Genomic DNA, 24,305 nt, shown 5'->3' on the forward strand with positions numbered 1-24,305 from the left:
TTCCAACTTGGTCGAGGGCGTTCGCCCTCAGCCATCGCAGCGCGATTTGAATACACTTTGGTAAGGCCTGGCCGGTTCTCTGCAGGGACAACAGCAACGGTACCCCGAACACTGTTTTGTCCTTGTAATCGGGGGTCTTTATCTTCCTGATGAACTTTGGCAACTCCCAGTTCCAACCCGTACGATGAGTAGGACAGTATCGTTCCATGCAGGCGGTCAGCTTCAGCAGAGCCAGCTTCCTCAGTACCAAGAGTTGTCCGCAGGACATGGAGGCCATAGCTCGTGGACACAGTGGATCCAGTGGTTCAGGGTACAGGGATCCTCTCTGGAAACTGTGCCACCTAACAACGGTACCCTTGTGTCTCGGCGAATCCTCTTCCTGATCGGAATCGCGGCTGGCTACCGTGGAACTGCTCTCTTGGCTGCCAGCGAGCTCGGAACTCCTGGATCTCGACTTCTCTCTGTAAACCGTCACTTCCTTCGACAAGGTCTTGCCTTCCCTGTAGGAATCGTCTCGGTGCCTAAAGCTCTTGTGCATCTTGTCCTCCCTCTTCAACGCGGTCACCTTGTCCTCCTTGTACCTCTCCTGAGTCTGCCCGGACAACTTGTCCCTGTACCTCTGCGACTCTTTGCCAAGATTCAGGCTTCCCCCGCGACTATTTATGGGAGTTTTGGTCGGTGAATCCTTCGGACTTTGGGGATGGGCAGTCACGTACTCCAACACTTTAGCATGATTACTGTTCGCGTCTCTGAAATACCTGTGTCGCCAACTGGTAGGCTGACACTCGGAGTCGCTGAGCGCGCCTTGATCCTCTCGGCCACGATGCAGGAACCTCCTCGCACGATTCATCTTCGTGCGAGTCGGCGTAGGCGTGGGGCCACCTCCCTGCGAGCCGTCCGAGCAATAACTCGACGAATCGTCGCCGAATGGACTAGGCGCGTTGGTCAATGGCGAGGGTGGAAGGTGATAAGGAGAGGCTGGTAAGGTGACAGGCGATCCAGGGACGTGAAGAGGCGACCCGGGCAAAAGATCGTTGAAGGACACAGGCGCTGGACCAGTCGGTGACACGTCCACGCAGTTCAGCTCCTTCATCTTCTGCTGCATCGACATCACGTCGAGAATTTGGGGGCCACTGATCACGATGCCGTCGCGGTTCTGGTGCTTTCGTCGTCGGGACTTCAACGACTCGACCCGCCTGAGGATAGCTTTGGCTCCATCCCTCAGCCTCTCGGAGCCGGTTCTTCGAAATCTCGGACCGATCTCATCGGGAAGCGTTCCAGGTGGTAAGCTGCTGTATCTGAGAGTGTCCAGCATCGTGTCCTCGGCCTCCTCGGCCTCCAGTCGATCCTCCAGCGAGTCCTCCTCGGATTGCACGTTCTGGCCAGCGATCGCTTGTAGCCTCTCGACGTTCGCTTGCGTCACGTCGCACACGCGGGACCAGCGTCTCGTTTTCTTCTCGAACGTCCAATTCTCGCTGAGGGCGCACTGTGTATCTTCGTCCGAATCATCGCCGCCACCACCCTGCAACGGTCAACGGACAGCGTTCAGCGAGTGAGCGAGCGAATTTCAACGGTGCCCTTAATTAAAAGGAAAGTTACGAAACGCGACCTTAATCGCGCATCTCATTTGCATAAGTAACAGCCGTGCCCGGTCATAAGCAACAATTCTCTCCTTCCATTTCGCCACTGCTCTACCCGACTCGCGTTTCACCGTCGATGAACCAACTGACACAACTGACAGACGGATGCACGAACGGTGCGCGACTGTTCGTTAAGGGAACGATTAAAAGCGATGTCAGATGCTACGTCTAGACCGATAAATTTCGGATTACTCTCGGATAATCCACGGCTGCCTCGAACTTGATCATTTTTCCACTCTGTTTACGGGGCGCGAGACTTCTCGAAGCTTACAACGAGCTAATGACGTGATTCAGAGAAGACGTGACTCATGATACACCGCGGCAGCCGACCGTTCGAGACCGCGGAGAAACGTTTCGTGCGAGATTAACGACTCGTAGCGAATGTTTAGCGGCCACCAGTGGCACCGGTTGATAATCAATTTGCGTTTGATGTAGCGACAAATTAAGGACCACCGTCGAGGACGCTATCGTGTGTTGTAATTAATTGTAGAAAGCGTTTCGAGCCCCGCTGCTTTTACCTATGGTCTCTCGCGATCGGCCGCGACACCGCACGTAAGCTGCCGAAGATGGATGATTCTTCCGGCATGCACCGAAGGGAAAAGCCCGGCTTCGACGTTACCCTGGTTTCTATCACGAAAATCCTCCTACCTCCAAACACTCGAACCATTTGCTCGCACGCTTTCCGTTTCCGTGCAACGTTCGTTCGACCCACCCGAATTCTCGAATCTCCCTAATTAACGCGAACGATCCTGCTAACAGACTTATATAACGCTTCCACTTGACTGGACACGAGCAACGAACTCGCCCAATAACACTTTGATCGCCGTGCCTTCCATGCTCGTATGGCAGCGAATTATATCATCTTTTTTCGCGATAATCCTCGTAAACGGTAACAGAAGAAACGCGAAGAATGGAGTCAAAGAGAAAGGGGATTACGCAATGCTCGTGCTCGCAAATTTACACACTTCACGAACAATTTCGTCCAAATATAGTTACCTCGGATATCGACTCGCGTCATGATCCTAATTCTCTAACCACTTTCGATCAGGTTATCGAACCTAGCAAACTACCCCTAACCCTATCGATTTTAACACTGAAACTATGCAACTAACAGAGTTATCGTAATTTTGTATCGTAACTTCATTTTGCATCATCGATACCATTTACGCAATCTCGACTGTAGATTTTCGTCGATATGGTAACCCAAGCTCAACCCTCATCATTCGTCACTCCCTTAGAGACAAGGCAACTGTGTGTACAAAACCCCATCGATTCTTCAACCCTTTGTACTAGAGAGATGGCTCCCAGTCGCCATTTAATCAGATTCTAAAGATCGATGTTAATTAATATAGCAAGTTTAAAATTACCCAACGATGCGTGGAACGTCGAAGTAAAATAAGCCTTAATTTGCATACGATTTCTTATTCGCCATTTTTAAAATATCGTCGACTTTGTGACAGAAAGCCTTCGAATTACTATTTTTCTATAACGAAAAAATCGTCGAGTGCAGAAGGTTAATACACCAGTCAGTGCTTGCTCAGAGCTCATCGTGTGCTTTTTAACATCCTCTACTGCTTTTGGTCCAGGGACTGAAAGTCATAGGAGGAATATCTAATTATTTTATTAAAATCCTTTGTGACTATTTGCCTTTGTGAAATACAGTTAAGTGGCGATCCTGCATACACGTGTCTTTAGGGACATATTCTGGTTATAACATTGATCGTGTCTCATGACAATATCGTGGTTTTACAACCCAAAAGTAGGCCCCTCTTTCAAGACACTCCTCGACTTCTTCATTAGACCTTCTCCCAGCCACATATTCTGTATTTTCCCACAATCCGAACCCCAGTTACCATTCCACGGCTTATTATCGAGCTGCCGAGACGCGAGATTCGACGTCTGGAAGAACGACGCTGGATCGGGGCCACGGATGACTAAACCGAAACTCTCTGCTCCTTCCTTCCGACCATAGGCAAAGCCAGTCCGTTTTCTAACAATAAAGCCGACGCTCTGTCGCTCGTTACGAAACTTGACGCCTTTGTTGTTTCCACGTAGGGCACCGGCAGGACTGCGAGAGCCAGTCGGGAGAGTGTGTGACCTTACGTGATCCTCGCCACATGACAATGGACCGGGTTTCACCTCGCGTCGCTTCGCACGGTTTCCATCGGTGGCATCGTGGCGAACGGCTAACTCCTCTTCGCGCCGCTCGCCGTCCAGGAAGCGAGCATCACGACCTAACCATCTCGTCCCGCCATTTTTCTTTTCCTCTTCTTTTTCCGTTCCGTTTCGCCGCGATGCACGAGGACATAATGGAGGCTGTCCCGCTACGTCGACCGCACGCCGACGAATTCGAGACTGGGACCAGGTATCTAGGTGTCTAATGGGTGTCGCGTACCGTTCTAGCTTTCGCGGAATCTCGATGAACTCGGTGGAGGATCTTGATCGGTTGGACGGATGTTATGGTTAACAGTCGACTGGTATCGCTGTGTCACGAGTAACCGCCACGGGGTGAGATAGGGAAGACATGTCTCCCCTGTGTAGAGCGACGAAGAAGATTTGTAGCGAGCTAATTGCGTAGGCACTCGCGAATATGGTGCAGGTTCAAAATTAAAAGAGGATAAGGATAAAAATAGAATAAAAATGTCGGATTGTTAACTGATAGGAACTGGGAATTCTTTTGAACATAAGTCTTATCTATAAACGAAATAGGACCTAATAAATCGTGCACAGAAATTGATATACCAGGCTCTAAGAAAGGATTCGACTGTGCACGAATGTTTTAATGCCTCTGCCATAAATCGGAAATCAAAGCTGAAACGAGGCACAGATGTACCGAATGAGCATTTCATTTACGGTACTCGTGGCGAACCAAATCACTTCGTACAGGCCTTATCGCGTCTTAAAAGGCTTGAACCCTAACGACTGTGGCGGTATAGAGCGAACAGAGCGAACATATTTATGAATATTTACGCTAGGTAGCCGAACGTTATACAATCTATCGTTTCTCTCTTCTTTTCTATCTTTTCTTCGGGTCGTAACGTTATTACGGCGATAAATTTTAATAGTAAACGCAGCGCTGAGCAACGGGATCGTTAAACGAAATTACCAGAGCATTCGGGGAAAGGGAACGCGTGAAATGACATGCAAAGTGGCCACGCGGCCTTCGTAACGCAGAAACCACGCTGCTTCTGTTTCTTCTCCTTTTTTTCTCGCCGATTTTCTCCCATTCTTCTTATTTCCTCGTCTTTTTCCTCTTTATACTTCGTCGATGAACGTCACGGAGCGAGAAGACGGGGCCGTCCGATTACGCGAGGAAATAATCAACGCGCCGGGATGTGGGCCACGGTTAAAAATACGCGGCATTGCAGAAATGGGATATCCGTCAAGAATAAACCGAGTGTCGACCGGAATAGTCTTTTCGAATCTTCGATGTGTCCCCAACCGGGCCTGGTCGATCACTCGTTCCAACGGAAGCTATAATTCGCTGTCACTGCGCCCCAAGAAAAATCGGTGAGACGATGAACGTTCATTAGAACTTGCACGCGAACCAGAACCTTGACACTTGCGAGAATATAAGCTAATATTTATAACTCTCCTTCGATCAATCGGGAAAGGAGAAAGGAAAAGATCTAAACAAACGTATTCCTTTTATATGGCAGCATATGAAGGGGGTGTATATATAGGTTGCTTGAGGAAGGGTCCAAGAGTTTAAGGGTCTACGGTACTCAACGTGAGGAATATAAAAGAGGGAAGAAAGATATATAGAATAGAATATACCCCTTGTGAAAAAGAAATCAAGTTTCGTGGGATTCGATTACGTTACTACAATGAATTAGCATACATTGTATATACGTATACAGAGTGATTTGTACGAACAACCCAAGGTATACGATCCATAAAAATATTATACCGAAGAGAATATGGGATACTAAAATGATTCTCTTTTAAACGAAATACGTATCTTGCTACGTCAATATTTAAAATACTCCAGGATAAGTTATGTGCTATCGCGCAGACAAATAATAATTCAAGGGTTACGATAAAAATATCGAGTATATATAATTACGAGTCGATGTCGATCAAGGTAACTGCACGTTTTCAACATTGGCAAGAAGAAGGAGAGCCGATGCGAGCGATTTCGCCTAATTTGACAGGTCCAGTGTCAAGAACAGCTCGCGTAGAGCCTCGAATCCTTATACTTTAACACCCCGTACGTGTTCGCCGGACGAAATTATCGAGAAGCACGTTGACGAGCAGTAATTCCTGCAAGACGGTGAAGAACGTGTCTCGGGTACACCCCGTTGTCCCGACTGGTCAGAACGAAGGGAACCTTATCCTCAAGGACAGGCGTGCAAGGCGAGCCGGAGGAGGCGGAGAAGCCGCGTTTCGCGTACGATTATCGGCGATCCGCCACTTATACTTCTCGTACATATCTGCATTTCCGTTCCGGCGTGTTACCACGCGACGTGACGATTCTCGTACGTGAGTTATTTCCGCGCTGCTCGCGCGGCCCAACGAGCCGTGTCGCCCCACGTTGCTACGACGTCACTTCCGTCTAGGCAGGTTGAACAAACCCTGGTGTTTTATGCGTGACAATGGCTCGGCAATGGACTCGTAAAACGAACAGTGTTTCGTGCGAGTTTTATGGGCTTCTACTATTTATTCTGCGCGAATGTTAGTTTATCCTTCTTTTTTAACTGCCTGTTACGTGCGTCTAGCATGTAGAGAGAACGAGGCTTCCCTCCGCCTCTTCATCCCTCCGCGAACCTTATTTTTAGAGCCGCCGATCCGAGTTTCCGGATTCGATTCACGTATCGAGCGAGATCGCTCGAGCCGGATTGAAATTATTTTCCTTCTCGCTGTTAAAACGCGAGGCTGATTAGATCTAACACTTAACCCTTCCGCTGCGAACAGCGTCTTTAGGTGCACAGCCACAGTTCCCTCCAAACGAACAACGCCTTTAGGCGCCATGCATTTGTTATCAGTAACTACCCAATAAAATCATTTGTTTTCGACGCCTTAACAGCATACGCTTCTTGTGCACAGATTTTTTCAAATAATCGAATATAATCTAGCACTGTCACGCCGATTGCCCAGAGAGCAATTCATTTCTGAGGGCTCCGCAGCGAAAGAGTTAGTCGTTGACACCTGATTGCTGCACACTGTGTACATATCACGCTGTACATGCGAGTACAGGGGTTGTTAGACTCGGAAACTCGAGGATCACCTTCGAGTAGTCCACTGCGACTGTTCTCTATGGAAAATAACTATATTCTCTTGGACACAGTATAATAAGACGAGCCCTCTCAGTTTCCAACCCAAAGAAGTATCGGGTCAACTTCCATCCGGTACCCGAACTCTCGAAACACCGGAGTTGCTTCGTATACAACGCGAACTTTGTCACGAGATACAAAGACAAACGAACTCGGACGTGGTTCCAGACGATCGTTCAACACTCCCATCCGGCTTCGGCTACGCGAGGTCCACGTGCTCGGTAAGTCACCAAGCCGGCATCATGAGCGAATAAAAGTCGTGGCACGTTGGTTGCACGGCGAATTTAGAATGCGATGACGGTACAATGACCCAGATCGCGGTTCGCGCTCGTTAAGGGGACCCTTGGCACATTAGTCGCGGGCCCTCCCGCGTCAAGTATCAATTAAACGTTGCCTTGGTTCCCGTGGCACCCTGTAATTGGTACGCCGGACCAACGGATCGCTCCCTTTGAACCGGTAATATATTTCTGGCCGGAGAAAGACGCGAAGAACCGTTCTCCATTCTCTCCTCTTCTCTCGTCTTCGTTGCTTTCTAGCTCGAGTATATGTCACTTTCAGCGTGCTCGTTGCCGGGACAGCCGGAAGGGACGAAACGAGGGAGACTGAGAGGGAAAAAGGAAGAGAGGAAAGAGAGAGATAACGAATTTCAACCGCGAAAAGTGTTGTGCACGAGCTTGGTCTTCATTAAAAATCCTTTTATCCGTGGCCTGATATGTCGGCTCTGTAAAAGGCAGCGGAGAGCTTGTGTCACTCTGGACGTACGTAGTCAAAGAGAATTCTGACACGAGGAATGAGATAATGCGGGAGATCTGATGTGGATATGACTGCGGGGATAAATGATTGGAGAGGTGAATAAGTTAGTTACGGAGAAGTTGCCGTGGATGGAAAGTTGGTCGCGCCTCGAAAATATTCCTGAATAGCGTTACTCGATTGCGGAGAAGGGATCCTAGGGTTCTCGGGTCTCCTGAACGACGAATTCCATGGAAATCCTATCCCGTCTTCGCTCTTTCGTCCTCGATCACTTCCACGAGGAACGAAGGAAAAAACGCTGGCGTTCACGGACTCGCATACTCGCCGACGTATCCCGAGGAGTGTCTCCTCGAAGGATGCACCGAAAGCCACGCGGCGAAGGCCGTCTTCTCCGTCTGACCGGGCACCACACCGCGTCCGGTACCAAACAAAGAGCTTAATGGAATCTTTACCGAAATCAATTGAGCGGCGTGGACTCGCGGAGTCGAAGGAAGAACTGCGAGTCGGGGTTGAAGGGGGTATCAGCATTTTAAATCATGACGTCCAGAACGATGTATCATCCGGTGAGTGGAGGGCGGGGACGAGAGGCTCGCCGGTGAATTCGCGCTGTGTCTCGTCGATGGAAACAAGAGCGAGCCAAACGAATTGTGAGAACAAAAACGGCCTACGCTTCTCACGAGCCTCATCGATTCTTGCCCCGGTTGAAATTCCCCGGTTCGAAAGTATGGTATCGTTTGTACGAGGGGATATGCCCGGAGACCGGGCCGGCCAAAGAAATAGAGGAGAACGACATTCCATGGATTTCCATCGCGGTTGCTCTCGGCTCGCCAGGGGCCGCGGATTTCTTCATTGACAATCGTGATTCAGTAACGAGCCTCCGGGAATCGTACGGTTCGAGAAGCCCTCTTTCCATCTTTTTTCCAAGCCGTTCGTCCGCTGAATCCGCGCAGACCCGGTGGCAATTAACCGCCTCACGGACCAGATCTGGTTCCCTGGATTTCCAGACGAGATCGCCGTCTCCTCTTTTTACCCGCGGATTCGCCGTCGCTGACCGAGCTTTTCGTCCACTCGCCAGCCTCGAGTCGGTATCGATGGCCGTTTCCGCTCCATTTTCTAACAGGCACGACCGTGCTAGGGGATTCCCGCGTTGCGACACGCCACGCGTGTCTTTCATCACGCGCCAAAGCTTCACGCGCGGCTCCCACGCTGCCTAGGTGTCATCCTTTCGCAACGGAGCGGAACTTTGAAGAGGAAAAAGCGTTTTTAGAACTCCGAGTTTGCTCGCGAGTGAAAGATTCTTCGGCAACGATTGATTTTCCATCGGTTACCGATCTTCGTGTATGCTCTGTAAACCGAATTTAGGTAAGAGCGTTCCGCTTCTGACGTGGATGGCTTATCCGGAGAGGCTTTGGAGATAGGCCAAGAAGCGCGTAAGACGATGATTCCGTGAAATGTTCTTTGGAAACGAATCTTCTGAGTGATTAATACTACTTGCTAGTCTTCACAGTGGATCCATAGACCTTTAATGTCTAGTTCATAGTATCTAGATTTATGTAAACGATAGTAATTACAACGGCATAGGTTTCTATTTTACGATTATCTACTTTGATTCGATTTTATCTATTTCCAAGTGGTAGAGAGGTATATTTTGCGTAGCCTTTAGAGATAAAAAGATTACGCGGATGCGTTAGAAAATACGATAGGGATGATCCGATAAAGCGAACGTGGTGTAAGATTCGCATAATTCGATCTGGATCGGTGCCAGAACGGAAATCTTCGTTCCGTATCGGAGTAGCTTTGAAAACCACTTAATCCGATGTCATTAATTGTCGCCACGGTATAGTTGTCCTCGCCTACTTCTCGCACATCCGGTACCATTCTCGCACAACAAGCGGTTGCGTCAATCCGAGAATACTTTTACGAGACGTGAATTCCACTCTAACTGAAGGATATCATTCATTATACAAACTGCCTGCCGCGATGTTTCCACTCTAGGCCAAAGAATCTGACAGGCTTCGCCTACGTTCGCGTGTCGAGTTAAAAAATGATAAAAACAATATTAAATGGAAGGTAAAATGGAAATTTTCGAAAACCTGAACTCGAACGCTCGCGACGATATTATAATATCGAGATAACGAGATTAAGGATCGTTATTAATTAATACCCGCGATTTAAACGATTTTATCTCTTTTCGGTGTGTATTTACGTAGGTTGTAAACGTTAAAATCTTGGAGGTTTTCCTCGAATCGACTTACAGAAGTGGACGTCGATAAAGATAAAAAGCGATTTACCGAGAAACAGGGAAATTTTCTGATTCGACTTCGTAACGTCGAAAAAAGTGTCAAGGATGCAAATAATGGTCACTTGACACGATTTCAGTGCCTAACGAGAACTTGTCACTCGTCGATCATGAAACTTTTATGAGAGATAAATTCTGCTACCGGGAATCAGCCACCCGATTGGTCGATTAACGGCACATAATTGACCGGCTTTAGGGACATTTAACCAGTTATTAAGGAACTTTAATCGATCCTCGTTCTCGTGATCGATAATTCCAATTTTTCTCCAAGCATTATGGTAATCCGACGAAAACGCGAATCGATCGTCGAATTATCACGTGATTTTCGATTTCCGAAATCAGCAGCAATCCTTGCATCTCTGCGTCGACGAAATTTAATATCGACACGACGGAGTACGGGATTAAATAAAAATAACAAATTACCATCCTCGAGCGAAAACGAAAACCGATTTATCACGCGAATTAACCCTCAAAGGGTTAGTCAACCCTAGGATAACCAGTCGCTCTCTCATTAACGAGGTAGCTCCTTGGCTCATGGACCGCCTTTCCGAGAAGTAAATTCCCATTTAGCCGATCTGGATCTCGGGCTTGATCGACGGATCGAACCCGATCGTTCGGCCTGCGACTACCTCCTCTCTTTATTCCACGTCGATTTCCATCTGTCCCCGCGGCGGCTAGTTCGCTCCTCGTAAATAGCAGGCGCTTTTACGTTAATCGACCGCTCGACCATAAGCGAACCTGGCAACTTCCAGGCCAGCAGACGGCCCGTGCGGAACGTGTTAGGGTATCGGGATGCAAATTCTCCGATATCGGCGAATGAGCTTGCTAATTTCGACGGTTATCCGCTAATGCAAAAATTCCTGGCCGCTGCGACGCTGGCCTGTTTTATTGGTCGAAAATAGAAACCGAAGCTAGCCGGTATCGTACGGTATCGTCGGCTCGTGCTACTGACTCCTCGGAGGTGAAACCGAGGCAGATAACAGAGCCGGGATCCAGGGGTATACAGGCTTGATATACGCCTTTAAATTCGATTAGAACCAGGCGGATTTCTAATTTGAATTTCATCCGTGTCGATACACCGTGTCCCGAAGGTGGATACTTAATATTTTTAGATCGATCTCGTTTCAATGCGGCAAAGTTGGTTACCGTTCGGGGAGCAAATCGTCAATTTTATTACTCGCCGCCGTTTTATAACTCTCGCTGGCCTAACGTTTTATCGTGGCCGCGTGTCCGTGTGGTATAAATTTAACGAGAGAACTTGTTTGATTTGCTCCAGTTAAGATTCAGTTTAGATCAATGCGGGATTAATTGCCGCGCGAATAACGCACGGATTTCCGCTCTGTATTTATCGGCAAGGCTGGAAACAACGTTCGAGGTAAATATGAAACGCTGACACGCGAGGAAACTAGATAGTCGCTGGAACGTTTCCGTGTTTCCAATCTATATACAGATGCGTATGTACACGCGTATTTACCACCACCGTCAGCCGCTGCATTTTTCACCGAGTTCTTATTGATTTTTCATTAAACAGTCCATTAGCGAAGCGAATGGAACAACAAGACTAAATAAATAAACGTCCGGCCACGTCTGCCTGTAATCGAATCGACCCCGGGAAGTAGTCAATTATTTTTCATACTCTCGAACATTGCCAATGGCTAAATTTACGAAAAATCTGGGAAAAATCGTCGGAAGATACGTTCGAATAGGCAAAACTGTGTTTCGATCCTGTCGCGACTTTCGCGCGCTTTGCTAATCTATCGCGATCTCGATTCCGGAAAAAGGAAAAATACCACCGTGTCCCTTTCACTGCATTTAAATACAAGAAAATATTTAATTAGCGCTAGAAATACCGGAGGAATATAAATGTCTAGTTTCCATTAATTAAGATAAAATTAACGTTGGCTATTATACAGATAGAAACCGATGTTACACACAGCAATCTATTTTCATCTCAGTTATTACCATTTACGCGTACTATATTTAGCTACACACTGTGCAGGTCGGTAGTTCCGGTGTTAATAGTCTAAACGTAAACAAATGCCATCGAAATATCATGCTGCCAAGTGTTCTCACGAGAACCAAGAACCAAATCATCGACCAGCTGACAGTAAAAAGGTTAATCACCCACCCCCACCCCGTCGTGAAATAATTCAGATTCCAAAATTAATTTTATACGAAAAATATCTTGCTGATTCGACTTTCGACGAATTTCACGGAAAATTTCGACACGATCGTCGCGATAGTAATCTCCGAAAGTAGAAATCTCGGGTTTCGATGGCGCGTGATTCATCGCGGATGTATGGCCGCGAGACGCCGCGATGCTTCATCCCCGTGGACTGGCGATGGCGGAGCGAGTTCCGGTTGCAAAGGCAAGCAAAGCTCGGCAAGGCACGGGTACACGTATACACACGGGAAACGTCGTCGCCGTGCCAAGGCGCTCGGCCGACGACGCCACGCTGTCTGGCGGCCACGTTTCTCGGGCCTCGAGAGCTCTCTCGCAACTCTCTCACGGTGAAATCATTTCGCGGTGCTCGTCGTTCCGCCCGAGGCTGTGCGTGACACTTGTTTACCACGCAGCCGAGGAGCCAGGACAGCCAAAACGGAAGAGAGACGCCGGCACCCGTCCCGCCGCGGAATCCGCGCGAGGGAAAGCTGAAACGAGCTGCGCGCCTTTTTCCGCGCGGTTTCGAATCCGCCTCTGTGCGAGCCGTTGTGAATGGGAATTAACGAGCCACCTTCGCTCGCGCTTCCACCGGCCATTATTCGATTTTCGCGCCATTTTCCAGAGAAATTCTCCACGGTCTCGAAATTAATCGCGTACGCCTCGAGTACTCGTTTCGTCGTGGAGTGTCGGAATGAACGCATTGGTAGCTGGGTTGCGCGGGGGATTTACTGAATCGATATCTCGATTTCACGCAACGATTTAACGATTGAACAAGATGCAGGTCCTCGCGACTCGATGAATCGCTTGGTCTTTCTTTTGTCTGTTATGAATGGAAAATTATCGTTCCATGGTCCGTCTAGGAATGTCCGAATGGTCGTATCCAATCGAGGGATCGTTACGTGTCCGTTCTCAAAAGTATCCGCCCGGTACATCTAAATGGTCGTATAATAGATGAAACGGGGATAAGCTCTTTATTGAGCAATCTTCGATTTTACATGACAGTTTTCGAGGTATTACCTCGGCGAGTTTGATTGAGACGTAGAGCTCTTCGACGTTCACTTTCGAGTGCAACCGAGAGGGGAGACGCGGATACCGAGATTGTTATCCTTGTTCCCAAAGTAGTACCAGCGCGTGTACACAGCCTCTCTAAACACTCGATGTTGCGTAACGCGAACAAACAGACCGCGAGGTAAACTTTGGAATTTTTCCACGCTGTACGCAATTAACACTCGCCGGTTTTCCCAGTCTAACGAACGCAGGCCACCGCGTCGAGAGGGCGGCCTGGCGCGCCATTAAAATAGCGTGAAAAATTCCAGCGTGAAATTTCTCAATCCCCGCGTAGTCCCTGGAATTCCACCGAAATACCATCGAGATGGTTAACGAACCTTGAAATCGTACGAAATATCCACGATTTCGTGCCAGGTCCGCCTCCGTTCTCCGTGTACGCCATACGCGCACGAGAGGACGACAACGACGAGCGTTTCTTGCAGGACAACCTCGAGCGGACGCGAAAATCGTCGCGGCGAGTTACTTAACCGAGCGTCGCGATCGCGAACCGATAAAATCCCGGTACGAAACGAGCCCGCTTATCGCGACACGGCGCGCGACACGCGGATCGCGATAGCGAGAACGATAGGTTCTCTCCAGCAGCGAGGTAGCACCTGCGGGAAATCGCGGGCCATGGCCGATAAACCGGAGAGGTCAGCCGGTGTGCTCGATAAAAGCGTCGATCGATCGCGTCCCGGCTAACCAATAAGTCGACAACATTATTCGACGTCTGTTATCGGGGCCAGCGACGCCAGTTCCTCCTAAGCGTGCACTTGTACGTTTTAACGCGGCGCCATTACCGGACGGAGCGGAGAAACGTGGCAGGAATCGCGGGTCAGCGGGAGGCGGCTGTCGCTGTCTCCTCGATCGGATCGGCCGCGAGATCGGCCGCGGGATCGGTGGTCGGGACGGGCGAGAAGTACCGCGGCTCGTTGCGTGTACGTGTCAAACGGTCGAAACGATGTAACAGGTTTAACTTAATTTCGCGAAAATATCGCGTCGGCTTATCTGAGTGTGCCAGCGGCATTCTCGATGCCCGTGCTGCGGCGGCTGCGCCGATTGCACGGTATTAAAACGGTGGGCGAGCAAACGGTTCTCTCCGCGGTCGGGTTGATTTAAGTAAAACCACGTATCGCGGTCTTCATCTCGGTGTGACTTACGCTAATTGGCTTCTGAACGGTCCGATGGAAATTTATGGTAATACGCCGGCTCGCCCGCGAGCACACTAACGATACCAGCGCGCGCGCTACTCCCTGTCGCTGCTTTCGCGCGCTCTTCACGCCAAGCTTCCGTCGTCGGCTCGAGCTCTGCTCCATTGCGTACCGAGTGCGTCGTCCCTGATAACAGTGCTAGGCCAAATAAACCACCGAGATATGGCGATCCGCGACGGTATGCGGCCGCGAAAACTCGTCCGTCTTAGGCTAACTGCTGCCAAACAAGCGTTATCGAAAACTCAGGTGTTTCCTCTACCGATCCTTCCATCGTTGATCGGCGAATCGATTAAATCCCCAAATTGGACCAACATCCGTTAGTCTCGTATGAAAGTTGGCAACATACGCACCGCTCAAGCAAACCAGAAAGCAATACTGTTCATAGATTTCATAAACACGGTGTCGCGTCTTCTTCTTTTGGATCTTCGTGTCACAATGAAACGTTTCCCAAGGGTATATTCGAGGCCTCAGAAGCGCAAGACACGAGAGAGACTTTTAGAATAGGTATCGGACAGAAAGTGGATCGAGGAATCTCTTGGGGAACCTAGTTCAGGCTGAACTAGGTTGATGAGATCGAGCAGCGTAGGATCGTATAAGGTCCGTGGCTCGACCGACTGCCGCAGCCGAGTCACGAGTTGAGAAAACACATTTTCAGTCTACTTGTCCATCCGAGCCGAGAGATCTTTTCGAAACCGTAGCCGAAAAGCGGAGGATCGCCGGCGAGCAGGCCCGTGTCTCTGACAGCCGATCAGCGGAGCTTTCTCCAAAGAAAGAAATGAAACGAACGCCGTTCCACCGACTCGAACACCCGTGACACGGTATCGAAAACGACGATTGCGAGCAAGAAACGCGTCGGGGAGAAAACGATCCTCTCTTCTTGACACGAAAACACCGATCGATCGATCCTCGCTTTGTCTCTCGACGTAGATCGACTCCTCGTTTCGAGGAGAGGCCCGAAAAGGATCTCGAGGGTACCTGTAGACGCGTTATCGCGAGTAAACGAGGAGCAACCCGGAGCTAAGTAGGCGAGGAGCTTTCTATGCTCAGCCACCGGTGGAGAGATCATCGGTGGTTGGAAAATTGGCTCGCGGAACATCGTCGGACTGCGGAATTATGCAGGACGCGGGAATGCAAGCGGTTTAAGTTTCCCGGAGCGTTCCAGCGGCGCAAAGTCGCGTGATCGGGCTGCGCACAGGTGCGAACTCGTGCAACGGACTACTAAAAACTAGATCCAACGGCCTGCGTCCCGCGGATCGTTATAACGGTCCGGCATAGAAATGCGTGTACGTACTCACGCGACCGGAGGGACATTTATATCGCGCTAATGACCGTTTCCAGCCGGACGGTACGTCACGGCGTGGCAAGAACGTGTCGTGGCCGAGGCCGAGGCCTGTCTTTACGAGCTTCGCCACGAAAATATCGGCCAACCACGGGACCAACGCGTTTTCTCAGCGAATACCACTTTTTCCAACGATTCCCCCGTCGAACCTGGGACTGTTCCAGCGATACGATCGGGTTAGGAGAAGTTGCACGAGATACGCGAGATCGTTCGAAGCTGATAACGCTCGCAATTAGGCGAAGAGCATGTAATCACGAGGAAATCTTGATGGCGATCGCTCGACCCGGGAAATCGGAAATTGTTTCCTGCAACGATTCTGTTTTTGCGCCCAGAATGAGGGTACTTGCTGTGTTCCAGGAAGGGAAGCAACTCCCGTGTTCGCGCAACGGGATCCTTTTTTTGGCTACTTTGGTAACTTTGTAAATGACGGTCCCGTCGATAATTACACGTTTACAATGCCTCCAAACTTCCTCCCTGCGCTCGTTTATCTGTTAATTCCACTCGATGTACCTCCCGATCATGCGAAGTTAAACTTCGTTTATTTTATTACAGGTTTCTCCCTCGGGGAACCAGGCTATTTACCAGTACCCGCGTTCGTCGACTCTCAGCTTTGGATACTCGTTTTCGTTCCTATATTCTTCGATCGAAAAATTCCACTCTAACCGATCTTCGATCTTCGATCTTCGTTGAAAAGATCCGTGTTAAAATCGCGAAATCGTTTTTACGTTGTTCTCAAAAATAATTGGAAAGTTGAAAATTAACGTTGTAAAAATTTGCAATTTCGAATGGATGGATTGGCGACGATCGGATGGGATCGGTATCCCGTTTGACCAGGCACCGAGGATGAATCGCGACCAGTGGACGACGTACAGCTCCCGCGGAGCGATTCGCAAAAGCGGCGCCTTGTGTCGAGGACGAAAGCTCGCGGCGGGAAGAGGCGGAGAGAGAAACGAGGTGGTTCTCTGTCCGTGGTCGGTCCCCGGGCAGGTTGACAGGCGCAACGGCAGCCGACATTCCTTCGTCAATCGGGTAAACCGGTTGCCATAAATTCGCGCGAACGAACGCGACTGTCCCGTGGCCCGTTTCAGCGTTTTCTGCCGGCGATACCAGTATCCGCTTGCCGGAGTACTTTTTCTCCTAGTACGGCGGGGACGCTGGTTCTCGGTCCGCGACGCGTGAACGTCGATCGCCGGAATAAATCGCAAGCCACCGCAAAAACCGTATTATTTTGCAACGAACTCGCCTCAGGCCCGTCGATTGCACGCTCAAGTAACCTTCGTTCCTTCTCTCTTTCTTTTTCTCTTCCTTTTTCATTATTTTATTCTCCATTTAATTCCCGCGCGGCGAATTAGCTCGAGTTTTCCCGACCGATCTATCGATCGCGATATCGCGGGGACGAAGTTGCGTCAGTTGATTTTTCCCACTTTTATCACGATTCTTGCCACCATTTTTGCGCCGATTTTCCCCGCCAAACGATATTCGCTGCTGGCAGCTTTGTTGTCAAGGGATCGTTTGGCTTTTCGATTTCAGCGCACGAGAGGTTTACGAGTTTCCATTAATCCACGTCGTCGCTAAAGCGCCGGGACACTCGATCTTCGTGTTACCTCGCCGCTGTTAACTGGACACCTTTTTCCAGCGCTGATGAATATTCATCGGCAATTTATCACGCCGCAAAAATCGGACCGTTTCCGATCGAGTGCCGGTACCCGATGTTCCAACTCCACCGTTTCGTTCCATCGTCAGGCACGGCCGTTATTTTCACTCCGCCACTGACGAACAATGCTGGTAGCGCATCTGTTCCCCATTCGGCGTCCGGCCCGGAAATTTCGTCAACCGGTCGCTGTCACGCCGGAAACGCTGAAACCATATTTACGTACCGCTCCGTGTACTCGCGCTAGTACGAGTAAATTTTTAGAGAACCTCGTTAAATCCTCGTTCTTCCATGTGACGAAATTTATCAGGACCTTTCCTCCTATATTCCAGAGAAACTGCGATATATAAAATTCTTATAACAAATATTGCAAATGGTACACCAGTTAAATACGCGCTGTATGTACGTCGCATTGTACCGCGAAGGTTCTATTCGGGGTACGAATTACAGGAAACAGGTGCGTTACGAGGCAGCTTGGGACGATAAAAATTCGCCATGCTCCAATTCACCTACACGAAAACTAACAGTAAGACACCTCATCCTTTACCACGACTCTCTCGCTCACCTGGAAGATTACTCCAGTTTCGCGTCACTTCTCCCACCGTGTTCCTTCTCAAACCACAGTTTCCATCGACTTGTCTATCTACGCAGAGGTACCCAAGGAAGAAAGGATCATCCTTGATCCCCTCTCCTCGACGAAGATCGGTCCCGCGACAAGAGCAAATGGTCGTTTAGAAGGTTCGGTGGAAACCGAAACCGACGATCTCATCGCCGCGGAACGTCGCGGAGCGGATTTCATCACGCTCTAGTATGCAGCAGGCGTGCATTTGCGCAATCGAACGCGGCCGGTGCAGGTGCAACTGGCAGCCGTGCCGCGCAGTCTGCCAGCCGCGACTCTCAGCAGGAGCTCGCGTGTACCGAACCAGTTTCCAGCTTTTACGCGGCGACGACAACGAGCGCCACGACTGTCATCGTCGTCGTCTGCGTCCTCGTCATCCACATTGCATCCCGGCCCCTCGTCCGCAATTATGGCCTCGTCTGAGTTTGCGTGGACGCGACCACAGAGTCTAGGGATGGAATTGCTGCGCGTGGAGAGGGAAGACCGAGGTAGCTGCATAGAACGCCTTTTATAACGAACCCACTCCGCTTGGTAATTAACCGTTTGCCAATTAACCAGCACGCGAATTCTTTCGCTCGTTTCCGTGGTTACACCTGGGTGGGGTCGCTAGCGTCGAGGATGGAGAACGTAGACTGAGTTCGGGTTGGGTTTTTCGGAATCGGAGAAGAATTAATTTCCTAGTTTACAGTACTTGTTTAGACATCGCTTGGTTTTTGCTAGGTTAGGTTTATGTAAGTTGCGTTCGTGTAATTTTTCATTCCACGAGATTTACCCCTTTCCACCCTAGGGTTCCTTTCGTTATCGAGAAATGGACCTAACAGAGAATTATTTCCTTTCATATTGGTATAAAAAGAATTAATTTCTTAGTTTACAATTTAATTTCAGAGAATACTTGGTTTTTGTTAGGTTAGGTCTAGGTTTGGATGCTCGTGTAATTTCTCATTCCACGAGATTCACCCCTTTGCACCCTAAAATTTCTTTCATTACCGAGAAATGGACCTAACAGTGGATTCTTTCCTCTCACACTGCCATAAAAAGAAATGATGGTTAAGTTATAAAGTAACGATAAAGCTATTTTATATGAATATTTCATATTCGGATAACTATAGTACACGATATACCATAAATATTTATTAAAGCTAGATTCCGACTGATTTCCTTCGTTAACGATATACAATTACTGCAACACACCGGATGCCTTACATGGTCAAATTCTTTCCTAACCACGTACGTACATATCTTCATTTTCCCCATAAAACCATTCTCCATTCTATTTCGCGAAACCTATACGACCCCATTCCACATTTTCCCTCGAAAGTTCCAAAAAGGAATCGCAGCGACACGTGTCTCGAAATTTCCTGTTACCGTTTCGCAATTATTCCAGATCTCGTAAAATTCCATACCAGATATGATTGACTGAATCGATAACGAAAAACCAAGTACAAAAAAAAAAAACAAAATCGCGATCGCGATTAGAACTGGTTCTCTTAATTGGGTACCGGGAGGCCAACAGGCATCGGTTAGTTTATAGATATCGAAGAGTGAAATTGAAGTTTCTTTCAAACGGTCTCTTAAATTAGCTCCGAGACCGCATTATCTACCTGCACGCGTTGGTGGTACTTACCGAATACCTTATGCCTGGGTTACCTTTCGTTATCATTCTACTCGTGGATCTCGATATCGGTAACACGGTGATCGCGAAAACATCCTTCCACGATATCTAAATCTGCACGCCGGTAGCGTACTTTCACTTTCGACTCGTCTCGCGGGCAAACGATCTTAATTAACTCTTCCCATCCACGAATCTCTGCCTCGATTTAGCCGTCCGCGAAGCCGAGGCAAGCTCACCGGTAACACACACGAGCAACCTTGGCAGCCATGAGGCCGGAGCCCGATTAAACCGCGCTGCCTCGCACCTGTCGCGCGAGGAAAGGTCAACGACGTCGTGTCGAGGAAACGCCGGATGCTCGGCGTCGCGTCGCGAATTTCGTTCACCTGGGACTCGTCGAATTCCCTAGTCCGGCTGCAGAAACGAGGCAAAGGAAAGCGCGCGGGTCAGAGGTTAGCGGCTTGTAACGCGCGTGTCTTCGACCACGATCCACTTGTGCGTTTCCAGAAGTAGCCGTCGTCCGGGCCAAATCGTCGGATCGCTTTCGGAACCAAAGTGGGACGCCGGTGTGCGTTCACGGGTTTCGATAAGGCGATCGTAAATCGAGTGCCGTCGCTCGATCGACCGGTAATTACCATCGATTCGACCGACACGCGTCGAATCGCCGACTCTCCCGTCCAGGCAGGTACGTTTGGCTAAATGTTCACGGGGATGAAGCAGCGCCGGCGAGAGAAAAGAAAGGTGCACTTTCTGACAGCGAAAGTCACCGATTCCGACTTCTATCCTCTCGGCCAGGCGCGCGTGGGTCCGGATGAACGGAAAGTAGACGATTGTCTGATAAAATTCGAAAGGGAGTTTCTTTTCGAGGATGGTGGGGTGGCGGCAGGTCCCACGAGAAAGATGGGCTGCATGAAATCGATCGGGTGAGTAAAAGAAAATGAAACTTAGGATTTATTTTATAACTCGACACCGGTATTTTTCTTCTAAGATATTATGGATCGAAATCGGCTTACTTCCAGTCCGCCATTTTATATAGGTTTACGATGCCGATTTATGATCTATTCTTCATTCTACACGCGACTTTTTTCCCTTCTTATTGGCGATGTCGAATATCGAGAAACGTATATAGCGTTAATAAACTTAATAGATAAGTGGTTTCTAATCAGTATATCGTGGTAAGAATTTGCAGGTGTGCCGTGAAAGTTTTTAAGACGCGATATCTAATTATTTAGTCGAGGGTACAGATCCATTTCCTACCACGGTGCGTGATAAAAACACAATAGGCATCCGGCGTGAACGCCTCATCTTGAATGGTGAACATATAGGTCAGGTATATAATACAGTTGCATCTGATTGGTCGCATATACGGTATATTCCATTTCGATACTACCGATCTAGACAATCGAATTAACACTAGATTTACGAAACCCGTCAATTTAACGGAAGGGTTGCTCCAATTATGCGACGGTAACAGATTTATTAAAACTGTCAATATAATATATAATTGTTCTTAAATTAAACTAATCGTTAAAAAAAAGGCACGTGGTTTCCTTTACCCGCCAATTTGCCAAGTGTCCTTAGAAATAGGTGTACAGATAGCGTTCATAAACCTAGTGTTAATGTCTCTCCTATTTGTATCAATTTCGCATACTCGTTGCTCGCGATGAAAGATAGCGGAGCGCAATAAAACGGACACCCGGTATACTCGTGACGTCCTCGACATCCACAAATCCCGACTGACGAATATCCGCCACGACACAAATATTAATTTCCAGATCCTTTCTCTTCTTTCATCGACGATGATCGAAACGATTCCCAGAAGGAATGGAGGCGCAACGTCCGGGCCCATGGGCTCTAACTTTCTCCCTTGACTCGGGTCCTAGCGATCGCCAGCGCGCCTATTAATTTTGACAATCGAAAAGCCGAGTGCCGACCTTGCACCCGTGACCAAGGGAAGCCCTATTAGGTGAAAGCAAGCCGAGGTGTGCACACGTGGAAACGATCATCCACCGGAACGGACGCCTTGCGAAAGCAAAAGTCGGGGCCCGTGGCGTCGTCGACGTGGTTCACGTGGAACGTTCCGCGAAACGAGCGTACCTTACGAAATGGCTGATTAGTCGATACCTGGTTGGATCGTGTGGCACGTAACGTCGTCCGCGTTTCAATGAAACGACGCACGCGTTGCTCGGACACTGTCTTCCGTCAGCATGGCGTCGCGATGGAAAGTAAAACGACGCTTAACTAGGCACGCGTCTTCCTTCGAGAGAGCATTGGAATATCGGATGAGGCATTTCGGTGGCACTGATTTATTACACCGGCGAGATTCGCGGGTTCCAGGTGGGTGGCTTTGCGAAGACTGTGATTTGATTCGTCAACGAAGATTAACCAAGGCGAATTGAGTTTGTAAATGAAAATGCGATGGAAATATAAAAATTAGGGATTTTCAAACGAGTAAATTAGCAGGTTGGAGATATAGATAGAATGAACGAGTTATTCTGTTTCATTTGGTCGATTGACTGTATTTGAAAATAAATAATTTGTTCAGCTGGATGCTCACCGAGGAATATAATTCGTTACGAGATTTTGCTGCTGCGTAATTGTCAACTTCGATTCTGATTCAGGTTTAATTAATCAACATGGTGGCGGGACCTACTTTTGTCCATACTATAGTCAATGATTGCTCGTGGTACTTTGAACGAGTTCCACCGACCGTGAAAAGTTTGCTTTCCAATGAAAATTACAATCGACCGAATTTGCAGAGTAATCACGGTGAACGATAGTGGTCGATCCTCAGGGTCGACAGACGGTCGATGGGGTGTATTCTAGAACCGGGTCAACGCGACAATCAAACGCGAATGAATCATTCGCGATAATTTCGAACGATTTTAAAGGAAGAGTTTGCAAAGAAACGTTAATTGTTGTTTCACACTTGGACTGTCATAGTTACCCTACACACGGCGAGTCATGCGAAGTGTTTTAAGCAAATACCCTGAGACCTGTCTCGAAAAATTATTCTGCATTTCACGCATGATCCTAGCAGTCTTTAATCTACTTTTGCAGGGGAAAATAAAATAATTGTTAAATCATATATTCGCTTCGAAAATGCACACGCCACAAAGGCACAGAAACCTATATACCCATATAAATAGCAATATCAAGCTCCATAACTAATTTTACATTCAACCCCTCGCTTGTTACCCAACTATTCTCAATCCACCTAACTTATGGAACCAGGTCATCAGAAAAAGCGCCGATCAATGTATCCTTATTAGCAATTACTTCTCTATGTAATCCAACACATGTCAACCTCTTCCGCTACAATCTCGCAGCGGCTATCTACGTTAACATTACCCTATTCACTACTTTAATACCGTGTCATAAGAAGAAAGTCGAGATATACATAATTTATATCAGATAATCTTAAAATTAAACTTTATTACAGATATAATCTACCTCTGTCGTATCCGGACCGTAATCTATGTCAGTGCTGCCTGCGGGTGGGGCTTCTTACGTTTTATCCCCCTCCATGCGCCATTGTTACGAGAAAAAGAGAGTCTAAAAAGAGATTAACCGATCCAATATATGCTCTTTCTTTTTTAACCAGTCTCGAACAACGTTAAATCGTAAGCCGTCAATGTCGTTCGATGGTAGAAAACAGAAGGGAGTTACATCATCCCTGTTACGTTATTTATTACTGCATGGACCTCGCAAATTTGCACTCGAAACGATACAGAGGCAAGTTAGACTGTTCGTTTTGCCTAATTCCACTTTCGTTAATTTCGAAATATATAATTCTGACACATAGTAGCATAAATAGTTAACACTGATTGCTCGGTGCATCCCCTATTGACCGTTCCTCGCACGAAGCGGTATAATTCTATTTAATCTACTCACTTGTCAAATTAAAATTACATCCACGTCGAAATAGACATCGGAAATTCATTTTAAACATAAAATGGTCAGACATCGATCAAGTGCTTCGACATTGAAATTAAAAAAGGATTCGAAAGAGTTTAGAGGTAATCGTATTAACCACGCAGCAGTTTACTTTCAATCAGTGACGAAAATTCACACGTCCCACCTTTACGATGACCATCGGAGAAAGGGTACCTATTTACACGACGGTCCATCAGACCCGCGTGCAAACTGGCGAGCCCTGGGCGATCCACGCTCGTTCAATTTTCACGCTCCTGAGTGAACCCGGCGAAAACTCGCATCGGTTATGATGGATCGTCCCGTACGCGTGACATGTCGCAATTGCGCGGAAAAAACGGTCGCGATATCGAACGATTTCGTATGCCAGCACGGTTAATACCATAAACGCGCGAACGTGCTTTCTCTCCATCTAGGGAGGCAACAGGCTCGAAAAATATTCCCGCGCACGGCGCTTTTTTCCCTGTCTCTCTCTTTCTCTCCCGCTTTGTGGTGTCGCGCGAGGCCCAGCACGGCCGCTTTACACGCGACATTTTCTATTTATTAAATACACGAGCACGCATAACGCGCTGTCCACTCGCTTCCGGTGAGAGCACCGACACTTGTTGCAGCTGCGCGCAGTGTCTACGCACGTGTGAGCGCGCGCTAATAGCGGGTAAAACGCGCGCCCAGTGGACCGTTTATGGGCATGAAAGTCCCCGATCTCCGCGAACGCGACGATCTATCGATCCCTCCGCCGCGTACCGCGTCCGAGAAGAAAGCTTTATGAC

The 24,305-nt window shown here is 48.4% G+C and overlaps 1 protein-coding gene across 1 annotated transcript in view; it reads right to left on the reverse strand.

The window, feature by feature from the left end:
• Nucleotides 1-24,305, reverse strand: part of cv-c (RhoGTPase activating protein) — a 282,614-nt gene that overhangs the window by 3,486 nt on the left and 254,823 nt on the right. The window contains exon 9 of the mRNA XM_017900211.1: nucleotides 3-1,522. Within this exon, the coding sequence (XP_017755700.1) occupies nucleotides 3-1,522 (1,520 nt within the window). The remainder of the gene's footprint in view (nucleotides 1-2; nucleotides 1,523-24,305) is intronic.

Source organism: Eufriesea mexicana, unplaced genomic scaffold, assembly GCF_001483705.2.
Source record: "Eufriesea mexicana isolate 0111107269 unplaced genomic scaffold, ASM148370v2 scaffold1137, whole genome shotgun sequence".
Classification (NCBI taxonomy): Eukaryota; Metazoa; Arthropoda; class Insecta; order Hymenoptera; family Apidae; genus Eufriesea; species Eufriesea mexicana.